Source organism: Anser anser (genome assembly GCF_964211835.1).
Source record: "Anser anser genome assembly, chromosome: 15".
Classification (NCBI taxonomy): domain Eukaryota; kingdom Metazoa; phylum Chordata; class Aves; order Anseriformes; family Anatidae; genus Anser; species Anser anser.
Genome location: NC_139736.1, coordinates 4890609 through 4917387, shown reverse-complemented (window position 1 = coordinate 4917387; position 26779 = coordinate 4890609). Strand labels below are relative to the sequence as shown.

The following is a 26779-nucleotide window of genomic DNA, read 5'->3' as shown; positions in this document are numbered from 1 at the left end:
AGAGCATAGGTATCATTTGAAATGGAATTTAAAACTAGGATTTCTAACTTTACAGTTCTCATTGAAGAAGAACAGGATAAAAGTTTTAAATTTTGCTTTTCTCATAAAAACCAGTTGATTTTAATATCACAACCACATGATAAAACACTTTCTAGAAAAGAAGTAAAAGGAGTCAATTACATAGAATTTCAGGCAAGCAGATGGTTTCTATCAATGGTTCCTAAACTATGCTTTGCAAAGTCACAATAAATTGTCTACAGCTGGCCCATTGAACCATATTATATTTGCAGCTTTTTCAGCTGAAAAAGCATGGCAATTTGCAAGAAGTTCTGAAAGCTAATAGTGATTCATTGCTCACAAAAATCTGGGAAGCCGCCTTAACCAATTTACAAATCTCCAAAGTATTCCAATGATCACATTTTGACAAATGTACTTTAATACAGGTTAAACTGAACGGGTCTTGCCTTACTAAAGCTAAGATCTTAAACAAATAACGCGTGGTTTTACATAGAAAAAGAAATGACATCACTATCTTTTATCTACCACACAATCACAGAGTTTACCATTACTAGAAGAACGGGAATGTTTTGGCTTCTTCATTCCTAGAGCTTCCTTCAAATACTCTGGAGTGCTACTAGAAACACTAGATCGCGCTTGCCCCACGTCAACATCTGATTTCAGGGGGTGGCTCACTCCTGCCAACAAAAATGGAACAAAATGCTAAAGTCAGGGATAATTGTGAATTGCGTTTGTGGATTTATTCTGAGCAAATACGACACAGAAAGCTCCAGATGCTGTTAATCATTCCTACTATAAATTCCAGTGCTCAAGATCAGATAACTCAAACGCAGTTCCAACCACCCAAGTAATACTGAAATGACTTCCTACGTACCCTCTAAACAAATACATATTTATTGTTTAAGTATCAGATGCTAAGCTGTCCCCAACAGTGAATTTTATCCACGTATACAGATGAAATTTCTGTACTGATACCTTGTTTCAGTGATCCCAGCCACATCTGCCTTGGGTTTTTTACAGCTGCATTCTCAAAACGTGCACTGCCTGTTCCCTGCAGAGATCTCCAAATGGCAGTTTTTTTAGGATACAGTTGTGTGCTAGAGCTGTACGGAGACTCTAAAACAAAAGAAAATATCTCTTGCCTTAAAAAGTTCAAAATCACAAAAATTCTGCCTTGTGCTTCAAGGTGCTTCCCAGACACAGCCCTATCACTTAGAAAAATATATAAAAATAATATAAAAAATAATAATATAAAAATAATCAAGAACTCCAACTAAGCTATAAACTTCAACATTTAGCCTATAAAAATCTAACTTCACTAGTTACAGAACACAAATCTCAGATACATGTGCCCTGCACCCACCAATGAGTAATTCTAGGGAGAATCGTAAGATGTTGTTTCAAACAAATCCTGCAGTTCCTGTGTCCTGTAGAAACCTATCTTGTTGTGCACAATGGAAGCAGAAGAAAAGACTTTGCAACTCTTACTTGGTGACTTCGGAGGCTTGTGAAAAATTCTCTTCTTTAACTTCTGGAAGGAAAAAAAAATATAATAATATAATAAATAATTTATATTTAAATATATAATGTATATTTAAAATATTCCACCCTTCAAACACTTGAGGATATAACTGCAAAATCGACTCCAATTTTATATTAAGAGCACTTACTCTAATAACACAAAACCTGTGTAGAAAGCAAAATCTGTAGCATTGAGTACATGCAGGTTTGGCCACAGCAACAGTCACCAAACTAAGGTGGTAACTACTGAAGTTTTATCCTACAAAATAGTGTATTCATGCTCAGGACATTAAGACCTTCCCCATCAGTACTAAGTACAAGTGACAACAAGTCCAAGATGATCACAGAGCAGAGGCTGATCCATAGGACCATTTAGCTAAAGGAAAGGCTTGCTGAATTCCACAAAAACACTGTAAAATGATTAGTTAGGCCCATGACTTGATAAAGCAGCAAAATAAAGCCAAATATCACTTGCAGCTCCCAGAAGAAGAATTTAGAGAAGGTGAATTTAGAAGCCAAAATTACATCTGGAATTAGATGAGGTTTTCATATCCAACTGCATCGCAAGGACATTGTTACTTCTCCTCTCTGAAGGATCTCTTATTGATCAGGAGACACCACGTGGGTGTAGTGTGTGCAAGAACACTCTGAGGCCTTTTTAAGGCGTTTATCTGCAGAATGCCATTAATAAAACTCACCATTTCTGCATCTGATTCACAGGTTATCACGGACAGGCTGTCATCTCCCTGGGAAATAAACACAAACTGCAATGTTTGCTACTCTCCAAGTAAGTGGTTATAATGCAAGTCCAGAAAACTTTACTTTGTTACTATCGCAACAGAGTTTGAGTACAACAAAATTCAAATGGGAAATGAGTGGCTACTTTTACAAAACGTGGCATCATCTGCTCTAACACAAACATTCTGTGTGATTCCTCCCTTACTAAGCTGTATGAAGGAACATTTCGTAAACTAGAGTAGAGAAGTAATGTGGCTGAGAAAAAACACACAACTAATAAATCAAAAAAAAGTATTTAATTTTTCCTCGTATTGAGCTGACAGATTTCTCTGCTTCTCAAATGTGAGCATATCCATAGCAAAAAGAAAATTTCCACTTCTCTTTCAAATTATATGAAAGTGTGCTGCCCTCACAGAAAGAACGTTTTCACTAGCTGCCAACTCCACGGCGCTTACAGCTGCAGCACCATTCTTTGGAAAGATGCTGATCTATCTCATTGAGGGGCTGGGGGGGTTGAAGTATTTTTTTAGAACCCCAGTTGTCAGAAAAGGAGATGGGACTGACAACAACAGAGCAGATACAACGGCATTTGGTGCTGGCTGCGAGCAAGCACGCGCACATCTCATGTGCCATGCTGTCTAATTTTTAATTTCCTGAGGCAATGTTCCCCGCAGCACACTGAGAAATTCTTTTTATTTTTAAGGCCTTTTAATCGCTCTGCATGATCTCTCCACATAACTGCACCTATTGCAGGAGGAATCAGATAAAGAACGAGAAGGCGCTCGGCCTCTAGAGAACATTCAGCAGGATATAAAGGTGCCGTGATGAAACCACTCCAGTTCACCAGGATATAAAGGTGCCGTGACAAGAACACCCTTGGGAGCCTTCACAGCCCCTCTTCCCCTGCACAGCAGGCTCATCCCGGACAGGGAACACGGGGGCTCTGCGCAAAGGACCCCAAAGCCTCCCCCTGGCTGGGGAGGGAGAGGGAAAGGGGCGTTAAACCCCTCAGGCTCCGGGGTCGAAGCCCTTCTCCTGAGGGGGCTCCGGGCCCTGCCACGGGCCCGGGCCCAGGCCGAACCCCGGCCTCCCTCTTCCTCCTCCTCCTCTTCTTCCTCCTGGTCCTCGTCCCCCTGCCCCCGCCGCTCCTTACCAGCTGCCCCTCCGCGGCCGCCTCTCCTGCCCCTCGGGCCATGGCCGGGGGCGGCCTCAGGGGACACCGGGGCGGCCGCGGCCTCCCCCTCACGGCACTTCCGGGTGCGCGGTAACCATGGCAACCGCGGGGCGGCCCGGCAGCACTCCGCCCGGCCTTGCGCTAGAACGGGGCGGCGGGGCCGAACGCACGCCTGTGCAGGGTGCCGACGGGGCCCGGGCCCTCGCCCTCGCCGCGGCTTCGTCGCTGCCGCCTCCGGGCCCCGGGAGCTCGCAGGCAGCCCCCGGCCGTGCTGCGGGCCGCCAGCGCCCCCCAGCGGCCCTCAGCGCACCGCGCCGCCTTCGCACGGCAGCCGCGCCCATCGCGACGCTCGCTTTACGGCCGGCGCCGGCAACGCGCGTCTCCACGGTTACGGTCTCCGTGGTTACGGTCTCCCCTGGCGACGGGGGCCTGCCGGCCGGGGCCGCGCCGCCATGTCGGCCTGGCAGGCCTGGTTCGTCGCCCGCGCCCGCCGCAGGTTCGCCATGAGCCGCGAGTGCGCCCAGCTCCTGCCCCGCGTCTGCGCCGCCCTGGCCGACCCGCGGCAGCCCGGCTCCGACGACACCTGCCTGGAGAAGCTGCTCGACTGGTTGCGGGACCTGACGGAGCTCGGTGAGGGGCCGCCGGGCTCCTCCCGCCGTCCGCGGGTGGCCGAGGCTCGCCTGGGGGCCGGGTGGGCGGCAGGGGCTCGCCTCAGGGCCGGGGAGCCTCCCTCAGGGGCCCTGCTGGCCTCCAGAACCGCTGCTGGTGCCTGAGGCCTGTAGCGGGGTCCAGGCTCCAAATAAACCCAAGTTCTTGTCAGGGGGCTGTGTGGTACGGTCATCCCAAGCCTTAGCGCTGTGGGGTCGTGGCACAAGCGCTGGCAGTGACGCTCTAGACGTGACGCTCTGTCCCCGCTTGCTCTAGAGCCTACCCTGAACGTGGTGCGGGACAACCCCTGTCTGACGGAGTTCTTCACCTCCGTCCTGGCGCTACCAGAGCCGAGCCCAAGCATCCTCTCCTTCACTCTGCGGTTGGCCGGGTTACTTGCAGCTTCGGAAGATTGTTTCCAGCACTTGCAGGTGAGTCAGGTGCCTCGCGTCTGCTTTTGCCTGTACTGAGGACTCGTGGAAGTGTACCAATATTGTTTCTATTTCAATATCGCGTGCACTGAACAAGTCAAGAACAGTGATACTGCTATGAAGACCTACAATTAAGTTATCCCTTCAGTTCCCACGTAAAGCAGCTGTCATCTTATTTCCATCTTGCACCAAACAGTGCTAGCAATGTTAATAAGTAGTACTCCTCAGTTTCAGTTCAAAACAGTACATGGAATAACAGTGTCTCTAACACTAACTGCAAAATATCACGTACACCTGGACAGATCCTTTAGATTTAAACTGCAATAACAGATGTAGTTTTCCGGTTGAAAGGAAATCCTTGATTTCCTGCAAAAACATGGAACTTTTTAAAGCCCTATTTTATACAACAGAATACATTTGTAGAACAAAACTGAGAACCTGAAAGGCTTTCTTCAGGGAGGAGATACATGCAACATAAAGCAGAGTAATGGAATTTGTGTGTATGTAATTTTTCCCCAGAATCTTAAGAAACAAACAATTAAGCACTTAACAGCTTTTAGTCCGTAAAAGACAGGGATGTTGCATTTAAGAATAAGATATGAAAATGTTCTATTTCAGTGTTGTTTCCAGCAAGAGAACATTTCACTACAGTATTTCTATTAGTGACTTGGATGACAGAGCAACCTCTCTGCACCTCTCAAGTCCCTTTGCTCGCTGTTTACTGTGTGAATTCTCTGTCCTCAGCAGGAGAACCTGTTGTTCAGGCTCTTTGGCTCAGGTGGGATGCTGAACAGGGCGGTGTGGGAAGATGCATCTGTGCGAAGTGGCTGGGTGGAGGGCGTGCACAGCATGATGCATCACCAGCCTGCCCTCCGCTTCCTCTGCAATGGTGGTGAGTACTTCCAGGACTGGTAACTCCCCAAATTCCCTTCGTCCCTTCCATTCCAGACTGTTGCTCAGGTGTTGATTGAGAGAGAGGAGTTTACATTTACGCAAGATAAAAAGCCATTTATCAAAAATACGCAAGTCACTGAAAGAGAGTGGGGTTTTTGTTAAATCAGTTATGTATTTAACTTTTTTTCAACAGTGAAGATGGTGCCCTTTATGGAGGGGAGAGACGCCAATCTTATGGAACACAGGCTAAAAATAGCTTATAAATAAAAATACAAAAGGTTTTTAATAATTTGTACCAAATTATATTTTGGTACATTTAGATGTAATTTTAGAGCAGAAAAACTGATCAGGGACTCCGTTTCTTAACGCTTACAATTGCAATCCCATGTCCTTACACAGCTATTTAAGTTCTTCTGCTAACAACTTTAGATTCCCTCTATAAAGGGGTCTAGAAGACTGGATTGGTGTTAACTGTGCAGCATGTGGTCCTGGCCGTATGATGGTTAAGTGGTACTGTTGCTGCAATTCCCTTTTTTCCTTGCTGGCTGTGTCTGCAGATGGTACAGGTTCCTTCCAACGTTATACAGAAGTCTTCTTCTGTTCCTGAGTTACAAACACACCTGAGGATCTGAAAAAACTCTACTTTCTTCTTCTTTTGTTTGCTTGTACTTAAGGACTGGATAACTTTAAAAGGCATTAGAGACTACAAAATAAAATATTAAAAAACAAAACCAAAAAAAGGAAAAAAAATGCCACATTTAAACCCGTGTGATACCTGTATTTGAATAATGTACAGTCATGCTGCAGCAAGGCTCCACAATAAGAGGGCAGCTGGTTTTTGTTTTGTTTTGTTTTCCTCCACTGACCTTTGCTTTGTTTTCACACAGGAGGCATAGATGTAATCTTCACCCTGCAAGGAGATCCCAGCCTGTTTGTGGCTTCAGCTGCCAGTCAGCTTCTGGTGCACATGCTCACCCTCTCTGTAGAGTCTGAAACAACTACACCTCTCAGTGAAACGGACTGCGACTGGCCAGCATGTGCCCAAATGATTATAAAGCATATAGAAGATTCTCTTCAATCTGGCCGTGCCTCTCATATCAATCAGTCACTAAAGCTGTTAACTAGTTTGTTTGGCAGTTGTCGAGCTACTTGGACAGAGGTACTTTGGTTACGTATAGCAAAGCAAGTGGAATCCTTCTTGACAGAAGACTCTGTTCAAACACGGCACATGCTGGCGGATCTTTTGCTAAACATGTCAAGGTGAGGATCTTCTGATCCAGTGATTAGAAATACCCGTTTTTCACCATCTGTATTAGTAGGACATATTACTTACGGTTCTTTCTTCGCAGGTCTCCTGTGTTTTGTGACACTGAAGGCAGTTTTTGGGCATTAGTGACATCTGCTCTGGAACACTTAACCCCAGTACAAGCAGGTCCTTTGGCAGTAGGAATTCTGAGTCTCCACAAATGGTAGGAGTTGTTGCTATGAAATTTTTGCACTCTGCAGATGTTCGCAATATATCTGTTGTGTGTCTAGGAGCTATTTCTTCCCTGCACTGCATTTTTCACTATGTTGCTTAATATGTAGGATGGGTTGGCAAGAACCAGGCAAGTAGCTAACAAGCTTCAGACACTGATAATTAGAAAGGTAGTTTTAAAAACACAACTGAAAGGAGCCAATGTCATGTTCATGTGTATACATTTGCATCTTATCTACAACCAGCCCGTCTCAGAAAGAAATACCAGACTCCTTTAACTTTGGAAGTTAGGCCAAGGTTGATCATGATGGATACAATTCGACTGTCAAATCCTATAGTATTTGGTCAGTTTTCTCTTTCACAAAACCAAACTAGTGTAAGAACTTTCACTGCTGTCCAGCAGAAGCATGCTTCATGCAGACGTCATCTCTGACAACAGTCATAGCAAAGCGTATGTTAGAAGGAACCAGTAGAGGTGATCTAATTCAACTTCTTACTCGTTGCAGGGCTGACTTCAAAGATGGATCGGGTTGCTCAGGTCCTTCACCAGTTAAGTTCAGGTTTCCAAAGTTTCTCTGGGCAGCTTGTTCCAGTGCTTAATCAGTCTCACTCTGAAAAGTATTTTGTGTATATCCAGTCGGAATCAACCCTGTCACAATTTAAGATTATCGCCTCTTGTCTAGTTGTGCACCTCTAAGAAATCTACTGGCATCTTCTCTGTAAATCCCCTTTAGATAGTGAAAAAGCATCAAGAAAACATCAGATGTTAAACGAATATAGCACATACAGATACTGATTTAAAGGCTAATTAACACCTGTGTCTTAAGTTAAGGATACTTTTTTCTTTTTTTGGACACAAAATGGCTCTGTCTAAACATTCTTCTTACGCAGGATTCCACTCTTCATTGCTGGATGAGGCTGCTTATGAATTCCATTTCTGCTCTCCTTTCAGTTAGCCAAGGAAGATTGGAAGGCGGCTTGAATTGTGATAACACTTTTATTGCTGTCACATTGCTGGCTTTTTAAAAAGCCTGTGTGAAAAACATTAATCTGCTCAATGTTTGGGGACAGATGTTTGGGAAAGAGTTGTAGTGTTCTTGTTATGGTAACTGCTGTTTCCTCCTTGAAGCCCACAAGATGTGAGGATTCAGGCAATGACTGTTCTACTTCAGCCAATGGACTGTATTTTGAGAGCAGCCTCCCAGCCTCTGGAATACGCAGGTACAGTTGGGATAGAAAAGTTAGAGGCTAGTCTGCTTGCCAGCGTTTTAAATGTCTGGTGCAGGCAAAACTGGAGGAAGAATAGAAGGAGTCAAGGTCAGTAGCAGTGTTTGTGGTGAAGTGCAGCATCCTGCTGACAGTTGCATTTTAAGGGTTATTCACACTGCATCACCTGAAAATTGTAACTTGAAAAATCAACTTTAAAAATCACTGTCATTTGTAGTCAGTAATAACCTGAGCTTCTCCCTTCTTTGGTCCTCTAGGTTTGCTGGATGAGTCTGTTAGTGATCCCTCCACTGTCGAAAGCCTTCTGTCCTCCAAGTCATCTTGCGCTAGTCTCTTGTGTCAGACACTTGCTCATTTGGAGAAGCTGCTCTCTCTGGTAACGTTTGGAGAAGAAAAAAGCCTGGGGGTCAAGTTGGTCCTTGAAAGCTAGGATTGAGAGTAGTTACAAACGTTTGCAGTAGATCTTAACATAGAGAGGAGTTGGCAGCAGGGCTTCCGTATGTTATAAAAAAATAAAATGTAGCATGAGTCCAAATAGGAGAGGGTTGGAACACTGAAGCTTGTAAAGAGAGTGTACTTTCCTTTAAATACACCTTCACAAGCTTTGTTACCATACATCCCGCCTACTGCAATTACTGATCCAGTGAAAAACAGATGGAACTGCTTTCCCAGGTAGTGAAAAGAATCTACTTTCACCTGTCCAGTAGTTTGTTGGGAAAGAGGAAGATTACTTTTTTGTAGTTACTAGCATTGTGTTACCTTAAGAACACTAGAAGTTGTAATTTTTGCTGTGTCCTGGCTAGAAACTCCTGCTCTGTATGCATGCCTGAAACATTTGCTGGAAACCTGCCTTTTTTTCCCCTTCCTATTAGATTCATTTGCCAGTGGATTTACCCTATACATCTTTGCTACGTTCTTTCGTGACAATATTGCAATTCTGTAGTGGCCTCCTGATTCCAGCTACTCCTCTGGGAAGCAAGATAAGCCAAATTTTGATTGGTTGCGGCAGAGTACAGAAGTCAGCTCTGGATGCCTTGGCAGCGCTTTCTGAACGGAAAGGTGAGTTAATCTTAGCTCTTTATTTTAGTTTTGGAAGTTACTTGACTAATCTATAATCACAGAATTTTCAATTTCCCTTCACCAATCTTTCTGAATGAAGACTATTAATTCCATTTCTTTGAAATGCATTTGTTTTTCCCCATTCTTCCTACTGTCTTGGCTAACCTTACTTTCTGTTGATAAGTTAGATCAGGTAGTGCTGTAATTAAAGAAGCTTAGCGATTGTGACAAGTTGAATATTTCTCCTTTTGAGGACTGTACTTTATTCAGTAAAACAGTATTATAATTTTCTTTCTTTCTGTGTTACGGGAGTTGAACTGTTCCCTTGTCTCAATATTGGTTCTTTAGTTTGGATTTGTTTGTTTTTAAAATGTTTCAGGCTGTGACACAGTCATAGGAAGTCTATTTGACATCCTTCTGGTATACCTGGAGAGTCCAAACACCAGCCCTACTGTGAGTATAACACTAAAGAAAAAGCCAACTCTATTAGCTTAACCAGTGGGATAGAGTCTTAAAAAATAGTGTGACAGCAGTTGTTTCTTAGCACGGTTTCTGTTAGACTATCTGGAAGACTTGTTCCGGGTGGCTTGCAGGAAATAGCTAAAATGCTAGAGAGCGAGTAATGGACCAGTAAATTCGGTGTTCCTGAAAGGACAGGAGACCTCACATCTGAGAGTAGGACCAACGTACTCAACTTGACATGACCTTTAAATATTGAAGTCTTTGCAGTAAGTTTTTGTTTTCTTGCTTTTTGTCCAAAGGACTCAGGTGGCAACTGCAAATCAAAAGCTGGAGACACTAACAATTTTTTTTGTTTGTTTTTAAGTTTGAGAACAGGCATTATCTAGGAGTCTGCTAGAGATGTTTAATGTTATATAAGCACTATTTATTTGTGGCTTACTTCTTAGTATAAAAGCATATGTTTTGTTTCCCCTGAGAATTTCTCTGTAATCCCGAGCCAAAACAAATTTTATCTAGCATAAAAGCAACAATGCTGCCTTCTGCAATGTAGTACATCTGCTTTATATTGCTTCAGGTACTGAAGAAATCATTTCAAGCTATGTCCAAATGGTTGGCACGCTTGCCAGAAATGTCCAGCTTCAACAGTCAGTGGCAAACTGAGAAGATTTTGCAAGGTAACAAAGCTATTCAAGTTAGGACAAACTGCAGCTAGTGGTACATCTGAAATCTGCTCTCACCTACCTTTCCCACTCAAAGCACTTAGGATTTGTTTATTTGCAGTTACGGTGAATTTAGGTTTATCTGCTCATATAGTGCTTTGAAGAACTCTGGGAGAAGCACACAGCATCAACAAAAAGGATTGCCTCAGATAAAATGATATAGAGGTTGTACATAGATTGCTCTGGTTAGGTTTGTCACCTTTCATGTCCATTCAAACCTGTCACTTGGCTTTCACAGATGTGTTCCTGGTGCTGCAGAAGCGTTTGTGCAGTCCTTGTTGGGAAGTACGAGATTCTTCTCTGGAGTTCCTCACCTCCTTGATTAAAAGCATGAGAGGTATGTGCAGAAATTTAATTGTTCAGATTGGAGGAGCATTTCTTCTAATGCTATGAAACTGAGTAGGGCTTGTGCAGCATCTCTGACCTGTTACTGCAGGGGAAAGAAAGAAAAAAAGTTGAACCTTTTACTCTCAGACCATGATCAAAACCTGACAAAAAGATTGATAAACTTACCCTACTCTTCTGTAGAACTCTGATTGCTGTGTCTTCCTTAATGGTAGTTTTGGCAAGTTAAACTGAGGGGTGTTGAGACCGTCATCTCTGTTGAGACATATGTCAAAGTAGGTGACAGTGCCTAGGCAGATAATACTTTCCTTCTACCGAGTTTGCTCGGCAGTGGAATCTGTTTGTTTCCACTCAACAGGCTGGGGGCTGTGATATAGGAGGCTCTGAAAGCTTAGGTCTATTTTGCATGCTTTGAATTAACTACTGCTTCTCCTCTTTACTGGTAGCTCAAGCGCTGCAGCGGGTAGCACTAAGGCAACGTTAATTCTCCTACAGTAGCTCTGTGAGGTTAGAATAGAGGAGGATGTTGTCTCCCACTGCTGTCCCCAGGTCACAGAGGGAATATCCAGCACACTCAGCTCTGTTAGCATTCTACCCTTCAGCCTTTCCCAGTGGTGCTGCTGTGGTTGCATTCTTTTTCTTTGCCATATGCCTCAAAACCAATAAGGGAGGACGATATTTTATCGAACTTTAAGCAAAAATGTAAGTTTCATGAAGCTGAAGCCATGTTGCCATTTACCTGGAGGAAGTCTTTTCTCACCATTAGAGCAACTGTAGGTAGATTTGTCCAAAATCTAGCATTAAGCAGGGCTTGACTGGAAGTCACCAAGCTGCTGTGAAACAGGGAGCCTTACACAGGGTGTCTGTGCTCCTGTGAGCAACTGCCTGCTCTCTGCAGTGGCTCAACTCACTGGCAGCTGTCCCTGCAGTCAGCAGGCATCGTTGTACGATGCAAGGAACTGTTTGCATTGGAGAAAACTTCATGCTCTGAGAGAATAAAGCCTCGCTTCTTTGGATTGCTGTCTTGCTTACAGACCAGGATGAGTTCAGGGAGTCCCTCCTGTCTTCAGAGGTGCCAAAGCTTACAGAAAATCTTCTTGAGGATCCAGAGAGCTACGTGCGAGCGAGCGCTGTGACTGCTGTGGGACACTTGACCTTCATTACTTCCTCTCTTCCAGAGTCAGCTGTCGCAGGGAATCAGTACAATAAAGAGGTATGATAACTTGTATAGCTCACTGCAGACTTGAGCAGAACCACACATCGGTTTACTGCTGTATTACAACTTTCTTTCTAAGTCACCTGCAGTCTACTGCAGGCATATTACACAGCCAGTAGTGAAAAGGGACTGAATTTTTCTGATCTATATATATTAGATTTTTTTTTTTGGCGCATGTTCCTCCCCTCCTTTTACTTTCTTTGTCTTCTGACATTTAGGACACTACAGCAAAGCTTCAAGATATCTTGTCGACAGACCCAGAGAGCTTTCCTCGGAGGGCTGTGATCAGCATCTTCACCAAGTGGCTGAAACAAGGCTGCACAGGTCAAGCGGAAGATACAGAGCAGTTTGTCTCTAGAGCGATCCAAGCTGTAGAGCGCGACTTAGACTGGGAAGTCAGAATTGGTGGGTTGGAACTGGTTGAAGTTTTCTGTGTCCAAGCACTTTGCCGAGTTGGCCTTCCTAAATGCCCCTATGCTCCTGCCTCATCCGCAGTCACTAGTTCCATTCAGCAGAATGAGTCGCTGCAGATATTTTGCCGAGCAAAACTGTTCAAGTTTTTGTTTTGGTCTTTGTGTGACTATGACAAGCCAGTGGGTCAGAAAGCCTGTGATATACTGCTCGTCTTAAGAGCTAGTCTCTCTCCAAGTAGCATGCTGAAAGATTGCCAAGGAGCTGGAGATTTATCTGCCGGACGTGGCATTCCTTGGTTGCAAAGGACTCTAAGGCAGGGTTCTCTGGCTCAGAACTTCCCAACAGATGCTGGTAATGGGGTGGACTTTGAAGATCCAGAGAGCATGATGCTAGCTTTGGGAACAATAGACTTAGAAGAACTACACGATGAACTAAATAAAAGTAGTGACCATGTAGAGAAAAGCCCTCAGTCCCTTTTAGAGGACATCCTCGCTACTGTGGGGACCATAGACGAGAATGAAGCTGACTGTTACTGAAGACATGTTTTGCTCTGAGGGAAGAGTGCTGAAACAGTTCTATTCTGGAGGAGAATTTTTGCTACCAGTCTTAAGTCTTTCTTGAAAGGAGATAAAAAAACATTACTCTGAATGGAGAAAAGGATGGTTTTGTTAGCTGTTAAAGAGGTTAGAAAATCTTTGCTTTAATACTGATGATTTTATTTAAAGTACAGTTTCTAATGAATTGATCTGTTTTTTTTTTAAACTAAATAAATTCATTTGTTCTGTTTTTTAGTTGCGTGTATCTTAAGAAAGCACCAGACCCTGCCTACATAAGGAAACATTTTTTAAAAAACTAAACAGTGAATGAAAACAAGTTACTGCGTGCTCCTTGTCGAGCCAGAGTAGCTAAACCTGATCAAGACTCGTTTCTAAGAAATTCTAGTTTTTACCTTGTCCATATCTCCATTCTAGAAACAAGCGTTCTCAAGTTCTCTATTACGTTTTGAGGCCTAGTGGAGAAGGTAGCATTCAGAGTCTTATGTACTGATTACAAATGTTCTTTCATAAAGAATGGTAATGTTAACATACCAGTTTAATCTCAGCAACGACACTAAAAAAGCTGACATTAGTTGAAGCCAGAAGCAGGTTTATTTCACTGAATTTTTCAAGTGCTCCTATTCTGCGTTCTTAAGGAACTACGATAGCTTCTAAATAGTATGAGAAATTGACACCTGCAGCTTTTCCCATCATAAAATAGATCCATTGTTAGCTTTGGTTAAAAAAAAAAACAAAACAAAAAAAAATAAACAACAACTAGAAAACAGCAGCTGTAGGGAAAATGGCAACACTTTCCTGAAGGGAAAAAAAAAGCTTTTTTTTTTTTTTAAGAAAGCTCAGGGAAGATGGGAACACTATATTTTTATTTACTCCAATGTCTCACCTTATGCTAAGAAACCTTCCATAACCTAGAATAAAAAGCAGTACCTTTAGTAGGAGTTGGACAACCCCTGCTGTATTCCTTTCTAGCGCTCAGGTGTTCGCCTCATTTATTCTCCCTCAGCCTAGGGAGGGACAGGAACACAACACTCATTTTAGGCTAATGGAGGCTGTAGCATTTGATGCAGTGAAATAACTTTCTCATACCATTTCATCCTGCACTATAACGCCTGCAGCAGTACAACGGGGTGAGATGTAGTTTTAATTTCATGCTGCTGAGGTTGAAGATGGACTCTATGCCTTTTTATGAAGTCAGTACACTTACCTATTGCTTTGTGCACACCTTTATGTATGACACAGCTCTTGGATGTTATAACAGCAGCTGTTACTAGAAGAAAGCAGCTCTGCTTCTGCTACACAGTTCTACCTGGGCAGGGCCTATACCTGGTCAGAGACAGAAGATAGAAAATAAAAAATCAGGTCTTTGCCTGCCATTGCATTTTTTCTCAGAATCTGAGAGAGTTAGTTGCAGAGAAGACAATTAATTTTAAAGAAGTGTGAATTGTTTGTGGAGATTTAGCAAGCCTGTCTAGTAAAGGGATTCTAATTCCAAAATTAGCGTTACGTGTTGGCAATATCAGATATGTTCAGTTATGCTTCAGGAAAGGAGGCAGCAGGTTGCTGAGTAAATGTCTTCCTCCTGTTCAGCACTAGAATTCTTGGATTGCGCAGTTTGAATAATTCCTTGGAGTCTCAAACATCAGCAAATTGAACAAATGTCTTCTTACAGAAGGGAGACTCCAGTGCATATTACCAAGGTCTCTTGACTCCCAGTCCTATTAACTTTTAATGGAACTTTTTCCCTTTTTGTAAGGCTAGGGTGATGGTGACATTGTTAAGTTTATACTGCTTTCCTAATTGCGGTCCAAAGTCCTGTTTAAACACAGGATGCTTGTTCCACTAAAAATCAGATGTGCAACAATTTGATCCTTATCTTTGGAAGGGGAATTAAAGACTTCTTTCATGTTTCATTAAAACCAGGTCTCCGTCTCCAGCTGTTAGGTGGCTCAATTCTGATTTTGTACTTCCCTCACTTCTGAACTCACTGCATTCCTTTACTTTGTTTTCTCTGCCTCTCTGGCTATGGCAGAGTCTTGCTGAGGTGCTTGTACTGACATCCTGCACCTGATAAGTGGGAGAAATAGTCATAAACATCTGAGCAGCATGAGGAACAAATGCCAGGGAATAGAGATTAATGGAGATGAAAGTAAAAGAGAAAAACAAAAACACTTGCGTTTCTACAGAAAGATTGCAGTGAGATTTGTGAGCTGAAAGTTTAGCTACCAAATTGGTAAACACACCACAGCTACTAGTGCAAATCATCCGTCTTGCTGGGGAGCAATACCTTCTCTAGGACCTTGTTAAGAGCACATGTGCAATCTCCACCCCACTGACTTACATCACCTACCTTTTACCTACCAGAGCTCTTTTTGCACCTCCACAAGACCCTTAACCCAACCACACAGCTTTCTGCTGGGTTAGGGATTTACGCTGTTCACTGTTCCTTGCCAAATAACTGTGAACTTGATGCACCCGGAGGAATAGGGTCTACCTTCCAAGGCCATATTCACACTCGAGAAACGGACTTATCACCCCCCAGCATGCATACCGACCCTTCAGTCCCGGTGCCACTGCTGCTTACCACTTCGCACCATGAAAACAGTGGTCCTGGAATAAACTTTACGTTTCTGTCACATGCCAAGGACCCCAGTGATATGAAGAAGGTGGGCTGCCTGGCCTTTAGTTACGGACACCATAGAAAGCTGCAAGCTGCCTTTCTGGGATGAGTTTCTGTGGAAACCGCTGCTCTCACACCATCAGCGCTGTGGCTGTACAGCTCCTGCAGGAGGCAGGCACCACCGAGAGAGTTTTCCCTGTCCTCATGCTACAGCTGATTTCAGCAAAGGCTGTGCCAGGCATGGGCCTCGTTTAACGTAAGAGGCACCAACACTCAGGACTGTCATTTATTTTAATGTGGCTTGCGGGTGGCAGGCAGCAGCAACACAAGTGGTATCAACACAGAACATCACAGATAAGAAAAATCCACATCTCTGATGGCTGATGCTGTGAATGAAGATGACAAAGCTCATTTCAGCCCTTTATCTGAACAGGGGCAATGTAAGCTTTGTTTCCTGATCTATACATAGGTATGAAATTCCTAGGGTTGTTTTCAACACATTTCAACAAAACTGAAAAAAGGATTTATCCTCTAGCTACTCAGACTCAAATAGACATGGTGGTGAATAAGCATCTTTGGCTCTGTCCTACATAGTAATGGCTTTACAAAAACTGCCAAAAGAATGGTAGTTAATTTTCTGTTTTAATACACTGGACATTTAAAATTCAAAGAATATTCTTTGCCTAATTATACTAATTGCATCATGTAAGTAAAAAATGAGCCATAAGTGTCTAAGGCTGTTGCTTTAGCTTAGATACCTGATCTGTGATTACAGATCAGCTCAGGCATATCTTAGACATTTCTTTTGTCCATCTAGTAAAACTTGCTCTACCTTTCAATACATATTCATCAAGGCTTTTAAAAGCCACCGTGCGTTACAGAGGAAACTCATCAGCCAGCTTCACTGCCCAAGTTCTCAGCAATTTACAATGGAAAAATGTATCAGTAGCAACACCCCTGTAGTCTGTGTCATTTCCCCTCAGCACAGTGGTTTCTGTCCTCTGCTGAGAAATAAAGCACCACTTAACACGTCCAGACCTCAGCCTGCGTCAGACCTGCTTCTCCACAGACAGGCCAGACCTTGCACATAGCCTTGTGAGCCGGCACACAGAGAAGTGTCTTTCAGACAAGTGGCATGCCTGTGCAGAAAAGAGGGAACAAAGCTGGTGATGTTCCACTGCTGCTGTAATGAAAGCATTCAGGGCTCTGCAAACATGCCCTGGATATGCCGATAACTCACCCCCGGATGGAAGGGAAAACAAGCAGCCCACATCAAGAGCCCCTGCAATACTAAAGGAGGAATTGCTGCTGTCTGACCATCAGTAATACCAATACCAAATCTCCGCAGACAGCTCGGCGGCATCACGCCATAAAGGATGTATTTACCACAACCAGGCGACAGGGCTGGGAAATGCCTTTCACGTGCCTGCCTCCAGAACAAACCCAGCCAAACCAAGTCACTCCCCTGCTCATTCTGCAGCCACAGGGGGCTGACCGCAGGGGCAGGAGCGTACCGTGCAGGACAGAGGTTGTCCCAGCCCCTTTTGGAGACTTTCCCCAGTTAGCCCAGGTCAGGTGTAAAGCACAACTGTGATCCTAAAGAGCTCAAGCTGTGGACTACCCATTTTCTCACCCTTTTAGTGCTAGGCAGGGGGGGAATTACCCTTAGGATGTAAATACACTTTCAGACCTTCAGATTCCTCCATTTCCTTGTCTCTTGGTCTTCACACTTCTGTTGTCTTCATTCACCTCATACTCTCTGAGCTTTCAGGCTGGGTTGGTGGAACAGAAAAGACAGCTCACGTTGCTATGCATGGGGACGCCAGGGCTGGCCTCACTGTCCCTCACTGTCACCACCCCAGCGCTGCTCAGGGAGGTGACATTTCAGCCACAACCAGGCCCAGGGCTGGGACATTTCAGCCACCAACAGGCCCTGGGCGGAGGAGCTGCACCACCAGAGCTGGCAGATAGAGAACCAGGCTGTACATTTCAAAACAAGACATGGCCCAGTCATGCTGGCTCCAAAATAAAACCATATTAGGCTGCATTAGCCATTTCACCTGCACTTCTGGTGTGCGCAGGCCTTGATGTGGGCCGGGGCAGGGGCACAGGTGAGCCCTGGGGCTTGTTGCCTTCAGGTGCACCCTTTTGGGATGGGTCTGACAATTACAGCTCTCACTAGGTGCCAACAAGGAAAAGCTGCGGTTAGAAAACAAATGGCAGCTGTTGCTAAGTGACAGCATCCACACAGGCCTGTCACAGCCATGGGACAGGCCGCTGCAGCCACACAGCAACTCCATCTTGTCTGTAGAGCTGAGGGAAAAAATGCTGGTTTCATTACTTTCTGGTAACCTTAACCAGAATATTGTATGGGTTGGGTTCCGACAAAGAGCACTGTGAGAACAAAGCTGAGGCCTACACTGAAACCAGAGGAAGCAAGTTTGGTTCAAAAACATCTTTAATATTGTATACTCTTTCAACTTACGTTTTTTCCCCCCAGTGAACTAGTGCACAAGACAAAATCATGGCTGTCTTGGGCAGAGTCCATTTCTGATTAACAGGAAATAAGTGACAAAATTTTCCATGAGGGTCATTTGAAAGAAAAAAAAACCAACATAAAAAAAAACAACAACACACACAAAAAACAACGCCACACCTGTCAGCTTCCAAAGCAAACCCGTGGGCTACATTTAGCACTGAGTGTTTCTGTAACATTTGAAAAAGATAACTTTTTCAGAGCTGCAAACAAGAAGTGTCCTCACAAATATTTAAATTGAAACTTGAAAATTACATAAAGTGATGGGTGAGTTATTGAGGAGCCTGGGATCTGGCAGGGCACGGAGGGGTCACTTGCTCCAGTGAAAGGGGTGGGAGGAAGCCGTACTAGGTCCCTAAACACCATTTTGCCTGCGTGGAGTATTGCAAATCCCAAAAGAGAAGAGAATATAATTAGCATGACTGGCAGCTTAATACAACCAAGGAAGAAACATTTTTAAAAAAAGAAAGGAGTATTACAACCAGGCTGTGTACAACTCGCTCACCCTACATACTACTACAGACTTTAAAATAAAACACACACCAAAACCAAAAACTGTCTGAGGCTGTGCTGGCAGCAGAAACAAAGGGACCAATCCATCAACCCCCTGTGAACAGATAGGAAGTGACCAGGATACGTCACCACACATCTGCCGAGTGGAGGAGAAGTGCACAAACGTGTGAGCAGCTCAGCAGGCCCGAACGCACGCGTGTGCTCCGTGCCAGCACAACCACACAGCCAAACACGAGGGATCACCTCCAGCTGCCAGAACAGCACATTTTGGTGTGATACACCCGGCCAGGGCGCTTGTGGCCACTGCCGCTTCAAGCAGCCATTCTCAGGGACTGCTGGGCCAAGTTACGCCCTTTCCTAATGAATTCTCTTCCAGCTCCAGAAGCCTCAATTTCCAATGCCGGGTGTAACAGCTCTGACCCTGCCTATGGCTCTAACACGTGAGCTCGTGCCAGTGTGATCAGGGCTCATCCAGGCGGATAAAGCCAACTTGACTGTTGCCTTTGGTCACTGTCTCCCCGATAACTTATTAAACACTTCTGTCTTGTGCATTCTTCCAGAGAAAAATGTGATTTTTTCCCTCCATTTTACTTAGAAATGCAGCTAGCTAGCTGTAGATTCTTCTAGCTATTCTCCTTATTGCTCAGATTGCTTCTCCACAGCTGGGTGTGCTCCATGCCAGCATTAAAGCCCTGTGCCCCTGCTCTCCAAATCACACAGCACCCATCGCAGTGCAGAAGAGGGTCTGAGTGCTCAGCAGCATTAAATTAACCAGCCCAAAGGTGCAGCCCAGCCAAACAAGAGGCATGTCCTCCTCGCACACTGCAGCAGGGCTTAGCCATGCTGGTGCTACAGACTTGTCACCATGGAGAGAAGCAGAGAGACCTCCAGCCTCTCTAATTCCTGCTGCTGGGAACTTCTGCCCCACAGGGATCAGCCAGGCCTTCCTCCCTAGTTTGGGAGCATCTTCTCCACCCTTTGTTTATTGTGATGAGATCAAAGATCCATCTCCATGGAAACGTCTGAGCTCAAAGAGCTTCTGCACTACAGCTCTGCGTCCTGCTCCCAGGCTTTGGCACTGCCTGTTTAAACAGAAGCTTTGAGATTCAATGTATCAGCACTTGGGTCTCTACATAAATGGCTTGATTAGTAATAATTGATAGCATGAGCAGCACGTGTATAAATAGCATATGCCACAGAGCGGGAACAGCATGGCAAGCTCAGGGGTTTCACTAAAGATTTGGGGAGATTCCCTCTGAAATGAGGACTAGATGTGAGAGAACGCCTTGTGCAACACAGCCAGTAGGCATGCGTTTTGTAACCCGTGGGCTTTTGCTCTGGGGCTAGGACAGGAGGGAGTCACCATACCTGTTGCAGTGAGCTTTTATCAGCTCCAGGTGCATCCACAGCCCATGACGAGTGTGGTGTCCAGCTGTTCATGAAGGCATCCTGTGGCTCCTACTGCTTCCATGCTGTCCAAAGTAGACGAGGGACACGTGTGCTCTTCCACAGCTGACACACAGCCACCTACTGAACTTCATCCCCACATCCGAAGTTGGACTTCCAGCAGACCTAGAGCCCAGGCCAAGGTGGGCAGTGGCTGGAGTCCCTTACCTCCCACTTCGCACAGTTCATCTGCAAGGATGTTTAGACTCCCCCAGCAGAGACAAATAGCAGCACAACACCCAGCCCTGCAAAGCCTGCATGAGTTCTGCACTCATACTGCTCCCTTGGGAGTGGCAGCCGCTGGGGGCACAGCTGCTGGGTCACTCCAGTGATTTCCCTTCTGGTAGCACTGAGCTCCAACTCCTCCAGCACAGTCACTCCTACAGCTAAGTCCCAGGAGAGGGAAAATAAAAAGAAATAAAGGAGACAGACATGGTTTATGACATTTTTATTCCCTGCTCAGCTCACCACATGGCCACACAAGCTGCTGAACCGCTGCACTGTGGGCAGGAGCGACCAGCCAGGAGGGAAAATACACATCGGCAGAAAGTAGATGTGGAACTGCAGCTCCACAAGAAATCCTGGATTCAGTTTAAGCCTCGTAAGAGCAGAGGCCAGAACAAGAAGAGAAGCAGAACTCGCTTGTGAGGCTCACATTTTCATGGATGTGTCCTGAGAAGTGAGAGCAGCAAACAGCAAAGCGGAGCTGACAGCACTGACCTGGAGAGCATCAGGCAGAGCCTGCGGCAGGACCAAGCCCCATACATCTCGCAGCACTGCCGGGGCCAGATCCGGCTTCCGCAGAAGTCACGCCACATCTTGCTACTGCTTGCAGCAGTGGTGAGCCCCAAGTTGCCCATATGCACACAGAATGTTATTTTTATAATCATATTAAAAAATTTCAGAATAGCAACTGTGCAGAGAACAACCCAGCTGCCAGTGTTTAGCCTTATCCTAGGGCACAGGCAGAATATGCTAGGCATGAATTAATACCGCATAAGCTGCACCATGCTGAGTTTTGTGGCTTAATTATAAAAGAGAAAGCAATAATCAGGGGATCTGTAAGGCTAATAAGTGTTCTGAGAACACTGAGTGTGACACAAGAGCCACAGCCAGTGTGACAGGACATGAACGCGTTTAAAAAGCACATTAATCACACTCTGCACATTAATTCACAGCTGGCTTCCAATGACAGCACTTGGCCTTTAGCCACCTTCGTAGCATCACTGTGCACAAGCAGATCAGCACCCAGCCCAGAGCAAAGCAGCCTGCCCATGAGCACAAGTCCCAGCCAGGACACAGAGCTCAGCCCGACAGGACACGGATGTGAGCTCGGGCTGAAAGCTCCGCAGCCCTGCGACTGCCCCCCGCCTCGTGCCTTTACACCCGGGCTCAGTTTAGCAGTAACACCGGTACCAGCATCCGCCTGGATGCACAGCACCATTCACAAGGTGAAAAGCAAAGCAAGGAGAAAGTCCTGGTGAATTCTCCAGATGTCTCTGCAGTGAAACCCTTGAAAGCGCTTCCATTTCCCAGTGTCTCCAAGAAAACCTCTCCTCTCCATCTTGTATCTCATCTCACTGCAGCTTTTTAATTACACAGCTCGATGCGGGGCTTATTCTCCATATAGAAACATGGGAATCTGTGAACAGGTTTCTAGAGCGTACTGTCTCCAGTGCGATTATTGGCCATGTGAAACTTGATGTCCAGGTGTCTCTCTTTTAGGCAAAACTATGACAAAGCTTAAAATGGAGACAGCACCAAAGAGAACCCTTCCACCAGCACTACCACACAGCAACCCCCAAATTCCTCTAGCCTAAGATACCAGCATAGGAATTTTCCCAGCCCTTTACCAGCTGCCGCTATCAGCAAGGTGCTGCTTGGGCTGAAATGCTGCAGGACTGGGTGCCAGCCCCAGCTGCAGGAGGAATAACGAAGCACTCCCAAACATCCACTTCTGCCCAGTAATTCACTGCATCTGAGACAGTTTCCTTGCTGCAAACTTCTCATCCTCTAGCCCTCCTCAAAGGGCAGCTCTCTTCACACTTCTTTGTGTGAAGATCTATTATCAAAGAAAAGCATTACAAAGGAAGTATCTGCTCTTCTTCTCTTCCTAATAATCCCAAATTTAACTATGTCCTACTTAACACCCCCTCTGGAACCAGGAAGCGAGATGCTATTTCTGCTGGCCTCGATACGTGAACTCTGCTGAATCCCAGGGAAGGCACAGACCGGGCTGAGTTTAAAGCCGGGGATGGGTTGTTCAGGCAGCGGCCTCGTTCCTCAGGGGTCCCAAACCTTAGTCTGACGCCAAGAGGTAGCAATCCTCAACATTTCCAGCAGAAAAATTAAAAATAATACAATTAAATTAAAAAAAATGTTAATCAGTCTGTACAATCCCTAGATACTCTACGCCAGACCAAATTCTTGCTCTAAAGTTGCACTCTCCTTGGTATTGAAACCTATCTGCATCCTCCTCTGTGAAGACTGAGGAACCTGAAATTGCTCCTTCTCTTGGCACCATGGACCATCCACACTGACTTCCCACAGGGAGATTTCAAATGTGAGATTGGTAGTAAAAAGGGAAAACAACCCTGCATATGAGCAGAGCTTGGGGCAAGATAAATTCTCCTGAGATTAGCACGAAGACAGATTTGAAGCAGCCATTACCCAGCTCACTGGGTGGAAAGCCCCTTCTCAAGGGTCTCAAACACAAGTTTTAAATCTGAATAAACCCACAGCATTAGAAGGTGCCCCGGATACATGTGGAAACATGCTCCAGTAACAGATTGGCAAATAAATGGCTCCCGCAGATCTTCTGCCCAGTGTTTTCATCTTCATTTAATAGCTGTTCTCCTTTTCCCTCCCTTCCCTTCCCTCTTCCCCCAGCATCAGCTTGTAACAGCAGATTGCGCTCGCTAATCAAAGAGGGGCCGGGCTCTCTGTGTTTGTTTCTTAACGTCTGTGTCACTACAGTAACACCAGCCAAACACTTGTTTTCATTAATGTTGCTCCCCAAGCCTGCCAATGGAGCCCGGACTGTGCCAGGACACAGCAGAGAGGGACAATTTCGCTGGTCGGGCACAATTCCAGATGGAGCACGAGCACTGCCTCGGGGACACCGATGTCTCCACTCTATCACCTACCAGAAGGTGCCTGCTGCTCTCTTCTTCTCCTCCACCATCCTTCACTGCTGCTGCTCCTAGCTGCTCCACGGGGAATTTTGAAAGGAATCATGAATTAAAAACAAAACAAAATGACCCAAGCATGATACTCACATCACTATTGACCTCCACAAGGTTTATCCCTGGGGCTGTTTAGGGGAGGGCGATGGATGGGGCACAAGGCAGCATCCCCGAGCACGTCCTGGCACTCAGATGAGGATGGTTTGGGTAGTGCCCAGAGCAGCAGCTGGGCACAGGAGGAGCCTTTCCAAGCACCAGGACAATACAACACATTTTTAAAGGGTATCGTCGTGAGTGAGTGAAAGAGGAATGTTTCGTCTCCCTTTCATGCCCTCTGATGTACACAAAGGGCCAAAACAACTGATGTCAGAGAGGAAGCCAAAGCTCCTGTGGCCTCATCTGACAGTCCCTCAGACTGTCCTGTTCAAGCAGGATGCCTGCTTTAATAACTCCTCTCCTGCTTCAGACTCTCTAGCTAGAACCACCTCACTGTAGAGCAGCAACAGAAGACTAGACTGGTATTTCTGTGCATCCCCCAGTTCTCCCCCGGTGCACGGCACAGTCGCAGGGTGAAGCAGCTCCTTGAATGGCCGTGGCAGCGTTTGGACCAAGAGCAAAGTAACCACGCGTGACGCAGCCTTCTGCAGGGCTGACCAAATCTAGGTCTGCTCTTTGTGGTCAGAGAGCAGCGAGCGAACGGGATGAACCCGTGGTGCTTTGTCTAGACTGATACTAATACCCAAACTTTCTTAAAGCTTGCTCGTGTGCACTCATGCTTTGTTGTGGTGGTACAGACTGATAATGAAAGTAATCCTGGCCTCTTCAGAACCGCCTGCAGATCACAAGAATACAGAAGTAACACTGACTTTTGAACGGCCCAAACTCCAGTAACAGGACTGTATTTCACACCTGCAGCGAGCAATTTGCTATCTGAAAAATACCTGCCCAGATATTCAGAGCACAGCCCTACCAGGAGAGCCTCTCGAGAAGCCCTGATCAAACTGAAACGCAAGAAAAGCTGAAGAAGGAAGCGGGAACACAGGGGGAAAGACCCCCCATGGCAGCACAGGGAACTGTCCCTGCAGGCTGCTGAATCGCCTGTGGTCCCGGGGGACACGTAGGAGCTGCCTGCAGGGACCCAGGGCAGCACCACCGCAGCTGCCCAGGAGCAATTTAGGAACACTCTCCAGGAACACAATCTGCAAGTCATTTCTAAAGGACCAGATTGAACCACGAGATCACCTTTCCGAGCAGAGCAGAAAGCACCACGTTTCATCCCATCCCTGCTGTGCCGAACCCAGTAACATGTGCTTGGCAGAAGCCCATCTTGCAGAAAGACATCTTATCCTGATTGGAAAACGCTAACATATGGAGAGACTTTCACTTTCCTCAGTGATTTGTTCCAGCAGCTAATCAGCCTCATTCTGAAAAAAATTAATGCCTATTTTCTCATTTCAATTTGTCTGGCTTCAGCTTGCAGCTGTGAGTCTGGGCCACATCTCTTCTCCCTCACTTAAACAGCTCTTGGATACCTGGCCCTTCTCCTTGGGGCGATATTTATATTCTGCTATACAATTTTCTTCAGATGAACGGTGCGGTTTCTTAAGTTCCAGTCCTAGGCACTGTTCTGGGGGTGTTTTCATTGCATCCCCCCTGGGGATGTGCTGCTGCACGAACTCCCCTGTGCTCACCTACCAAAGGCAGGCAGCTGTGTTACACCCCCCTGCTCGGAGGCAACGCATCACAGCTTGGCCAGGAAATACAACTCGGCACAAACAGTGGGGTTTGGTGCAGAATAACGATGGCTGCTGCTCGCTGCAGATAAAGGCTGCTTGTGGTGAGCATCACGTCTCCGCTGCCACCAGCCTTCATCGCAGCTGAGCTAAGGCTGAGTGCAACCACCCCGGTGCTGCTCCGGCCCTAAAACTCTTTCCTAAAACCCTTCCCGGCCTTAAAACTCTTTCCCTCTGATCCACTCCACATCCGCCCTCTATAACTCCTGGCTCACTTCTCATCCGATTCCTGGCCACCTCCTCCTCCCTTTTCCCCTTCCTGTCACACTGATCTTCTCTTAATAAAGCCACTCACCTCCTAAAAAGCCTCAGAGTGGACGTGTGGCTGTTTCCCCACCCATCACTCTATTCCTGATCTCAATCTCCCTCTCACAGGGACTCCCCACCTCCCCCTGTACCTGCCCAGGATCAGCGCACCATCACAGGATCGTTACTAACAGCATTTATCCCGTTTTGTCATATTTACCTATGCTGACCAGTCAGTGGGCTGGCAGCTAAGCCAAATATTAAATATTGAGGTTAGATGTCATAGGTTTCTGAGCAAAAACAAACACGGCAAAAAGAGGCGTTCCTGGGCGCGCTGTGTCTGGAGAGTGTTTTTGTCTGGTTTAGCTCTTGGCTTCCTCAGGGCAGGAGCCGCCTGCTTGGGGTTGTATTGTTCTGAGCAGGCTGGTGGTGTGCAACAAGCAACTCACAAATAGATCATTTAAGTTAATTAATACAAATAAACTCTAATTATAAGCACTAGCCAATTAAAACAGCACAGAGGGCATCTGCGCTTTGGCGGGCAGATGACGGGGATGCTGTTGCAAGGCCTTAGGACTTGGTCCTGCCCTCCCCGCCCGCTGCGTCCCGCGGAGGTTTCCCACAAGGAGGCTGAAGCCGCCGCTACTCCACTCGTCCTGATTAGGACAGCAGCAAATTAAGGCAGTTTTTCACCAGCAAAGCTCTCAGTGCCCTAAGAGCAATGCAGAGCCCAGGGACGGCAGTCTGCAGCACGCGTTTTTTTTTTCTTATTCAGTTCTTGCTAACCCCACAGCACAGCACGGAACAATTTGTCCTCTTCTGTGGCCACTTTGGCTAGTGGGAAATTTCTGCTGGTCCCCCCTGAAAAGCCCTCGGCTGTGCTTGCAGCATGGGGGCTGCAAGGACCACTGCAGCTCCTGAGCCTGTAAACAAGTTTTATTCTTTACATCAGCTTGAGTCACTCGGGGACAAGCTCTGGTCCCAGCCAGGATGTTCCTTTGGACTTCCTTGTAGGGATGGCAGAAACGAAGGATCAAAGCACCGAAAGGATCAAAACATGAAAGCTAGAATATATGAAGCAATGGGGCTGGAGATCCACTCCTCTAGGATAATTAACTTTCCCAAGAACAGATAATATTCCCAAATTAAAGGACAACCTGGGACCAGTCCTGAGAGGTGCATCAAGGCGAACGCGAACGCCACTCCCATGGCGGAGATCTCATCAGGCTCCGGCGTAACCACATAACTACCGCTCTGGTCTCCAGACACCCACTCCTTCCTTCAGCTCTCATTAAGAAGGCAGACGAAAAGCCTCTCGCTCCTGGTGGCACTGTCACACTGCTCGCCCCAGGCCCTTCCAGGAGCACCCTTTCCCAGAGGAGGGCTGACTTTGCTGCTCTCCCAGGCTCCAGCAAGCCCGGCAGGGACCTGCCACCACCACCAGCACCCTGAGCACCCCGAGCACCCCTCGGGGCCACCCTTGCCACGGGCCCTTTTTGGGAGGGGGGGGGGGGGGAAAAGGGGTGAGCACAGCGGGGCCACC

The 26779-nt window shown here is 46.1% G+C and overlaps 2 protein-coding genes and 1 long non-coding RNA gene across 7 annotated transcripts in view; 1 reads left to right on the top strand and 2 right to left on the bottom strand.

Moving 5' to 3' along the window:
* Positions 1–3747, bottom strand: part of IQCE (IQ motif containing E) — a 32346-nt gene extending 28599 nt beyond the window's left edge. For 3 of the 4 annotated variants that reach the window (XR_014572833.1, XM_083800594.1, XM_083800595.1), the window contains exons 1-5: positions 3431–3747; positions 2238–2285; positions 1507–1549; positions 994–1134; positions 564–695 (exon numbers count right to left, since the gene is read on the bottom strand). Coding sequence is in view for 3 of the 4 variants with exons in the window: in XM_083800594.1 (XP_083656720.1) it covers positions 564–695; positions 994–1134; positions 1507–1549; positions 2238–2285; positions 3431–3472 (406 nt within the window). In the remaining variant the exon portion in view is untranslated. Of the gene's footprint in view, positions 1–563; positions 696–993; positions 1135–1381; positions 1550–2237; positions 2286–3430 lie in introns of those variants that run through there. The other variant, XM_083800596.1, reaches the window with a different exon arrangement.
* Positions 3748–3843: 96 nt separating this feature from the next.
* On the top strand, positions 3844–13129 carry BRAT1 (BRCA1 associated ATM activator 1). Of its 2 annotated transcripts, none has more exons than XM_083800593.1 (13): positions 3844–4081; positions 4376–4530; positions 5278–5422; positions 6312–6684; positions 6774–6893; positions 8031–8122; positions 8386–8504; positions 9001–9187; positions 9567–9640; positions 10224–10323; positions 10607–10705; positions 11748–11926; positions 12148–13129. In XM_083800593.1, exons 1-13 carry the CDS (start codon positions 3904–3906, stop codon positions 12877–12879), a joined length of 2553 nt encoding a protein of 850 aa, XP_083656719.1. In that variant the 5' UTR covers positions 3844–3903; the 3' UTR covers positions 12880–13129. The 2 variants fall into 2 exon arrangements, with proteins under 2 accessions (XP_083656719.1, XP_083656718.1); XM_083800592.1 differs by having other exon boundaries at positions 3845–4081; positions 5275–5422.
* A 140-nt stretch (positions 13130–13269) lies between these two features.
* Positions 13270–24694, bottom strand: LOC310882190. Its single transcript, XR_014572834.1, has 4 exons — positions 24440–24694; positions 17208–17289; positions 15482–16656; positions 13270–14964 (listed from the first exon to the last, which is right to left on the bottom strand). It is a non-coding gene; the product is annotated as an uncharacterized lncRNA (long non-coding RNA).
* Between the last annotated feature and the right edge of the window lie 2085 nt (positions 24695–26779).

Coding starts and splice junctions, on each gene's coding strand:
- BRAT1 (XM_083800592.1), top strand. CDS start 3,904: ATGTCGGCCTGGCAGGCCTGGTTCGTCGCCCGCGCCCGCCGCAGGTTC. Junction 9,188..9,566: donor AGCGCTTTCTGAACGGAAAG/GTGAGTTAATCT, acceptor AAAATGTTTCAG/GCTGTGACACAGTCATAGGA. Junction 11,927..12,147: donor GGAATCAGTACAATAAAGAG/GTATGATAACTT, acceptor TCTGACATTTAG/GACACTACAGCAAAGCTTCA.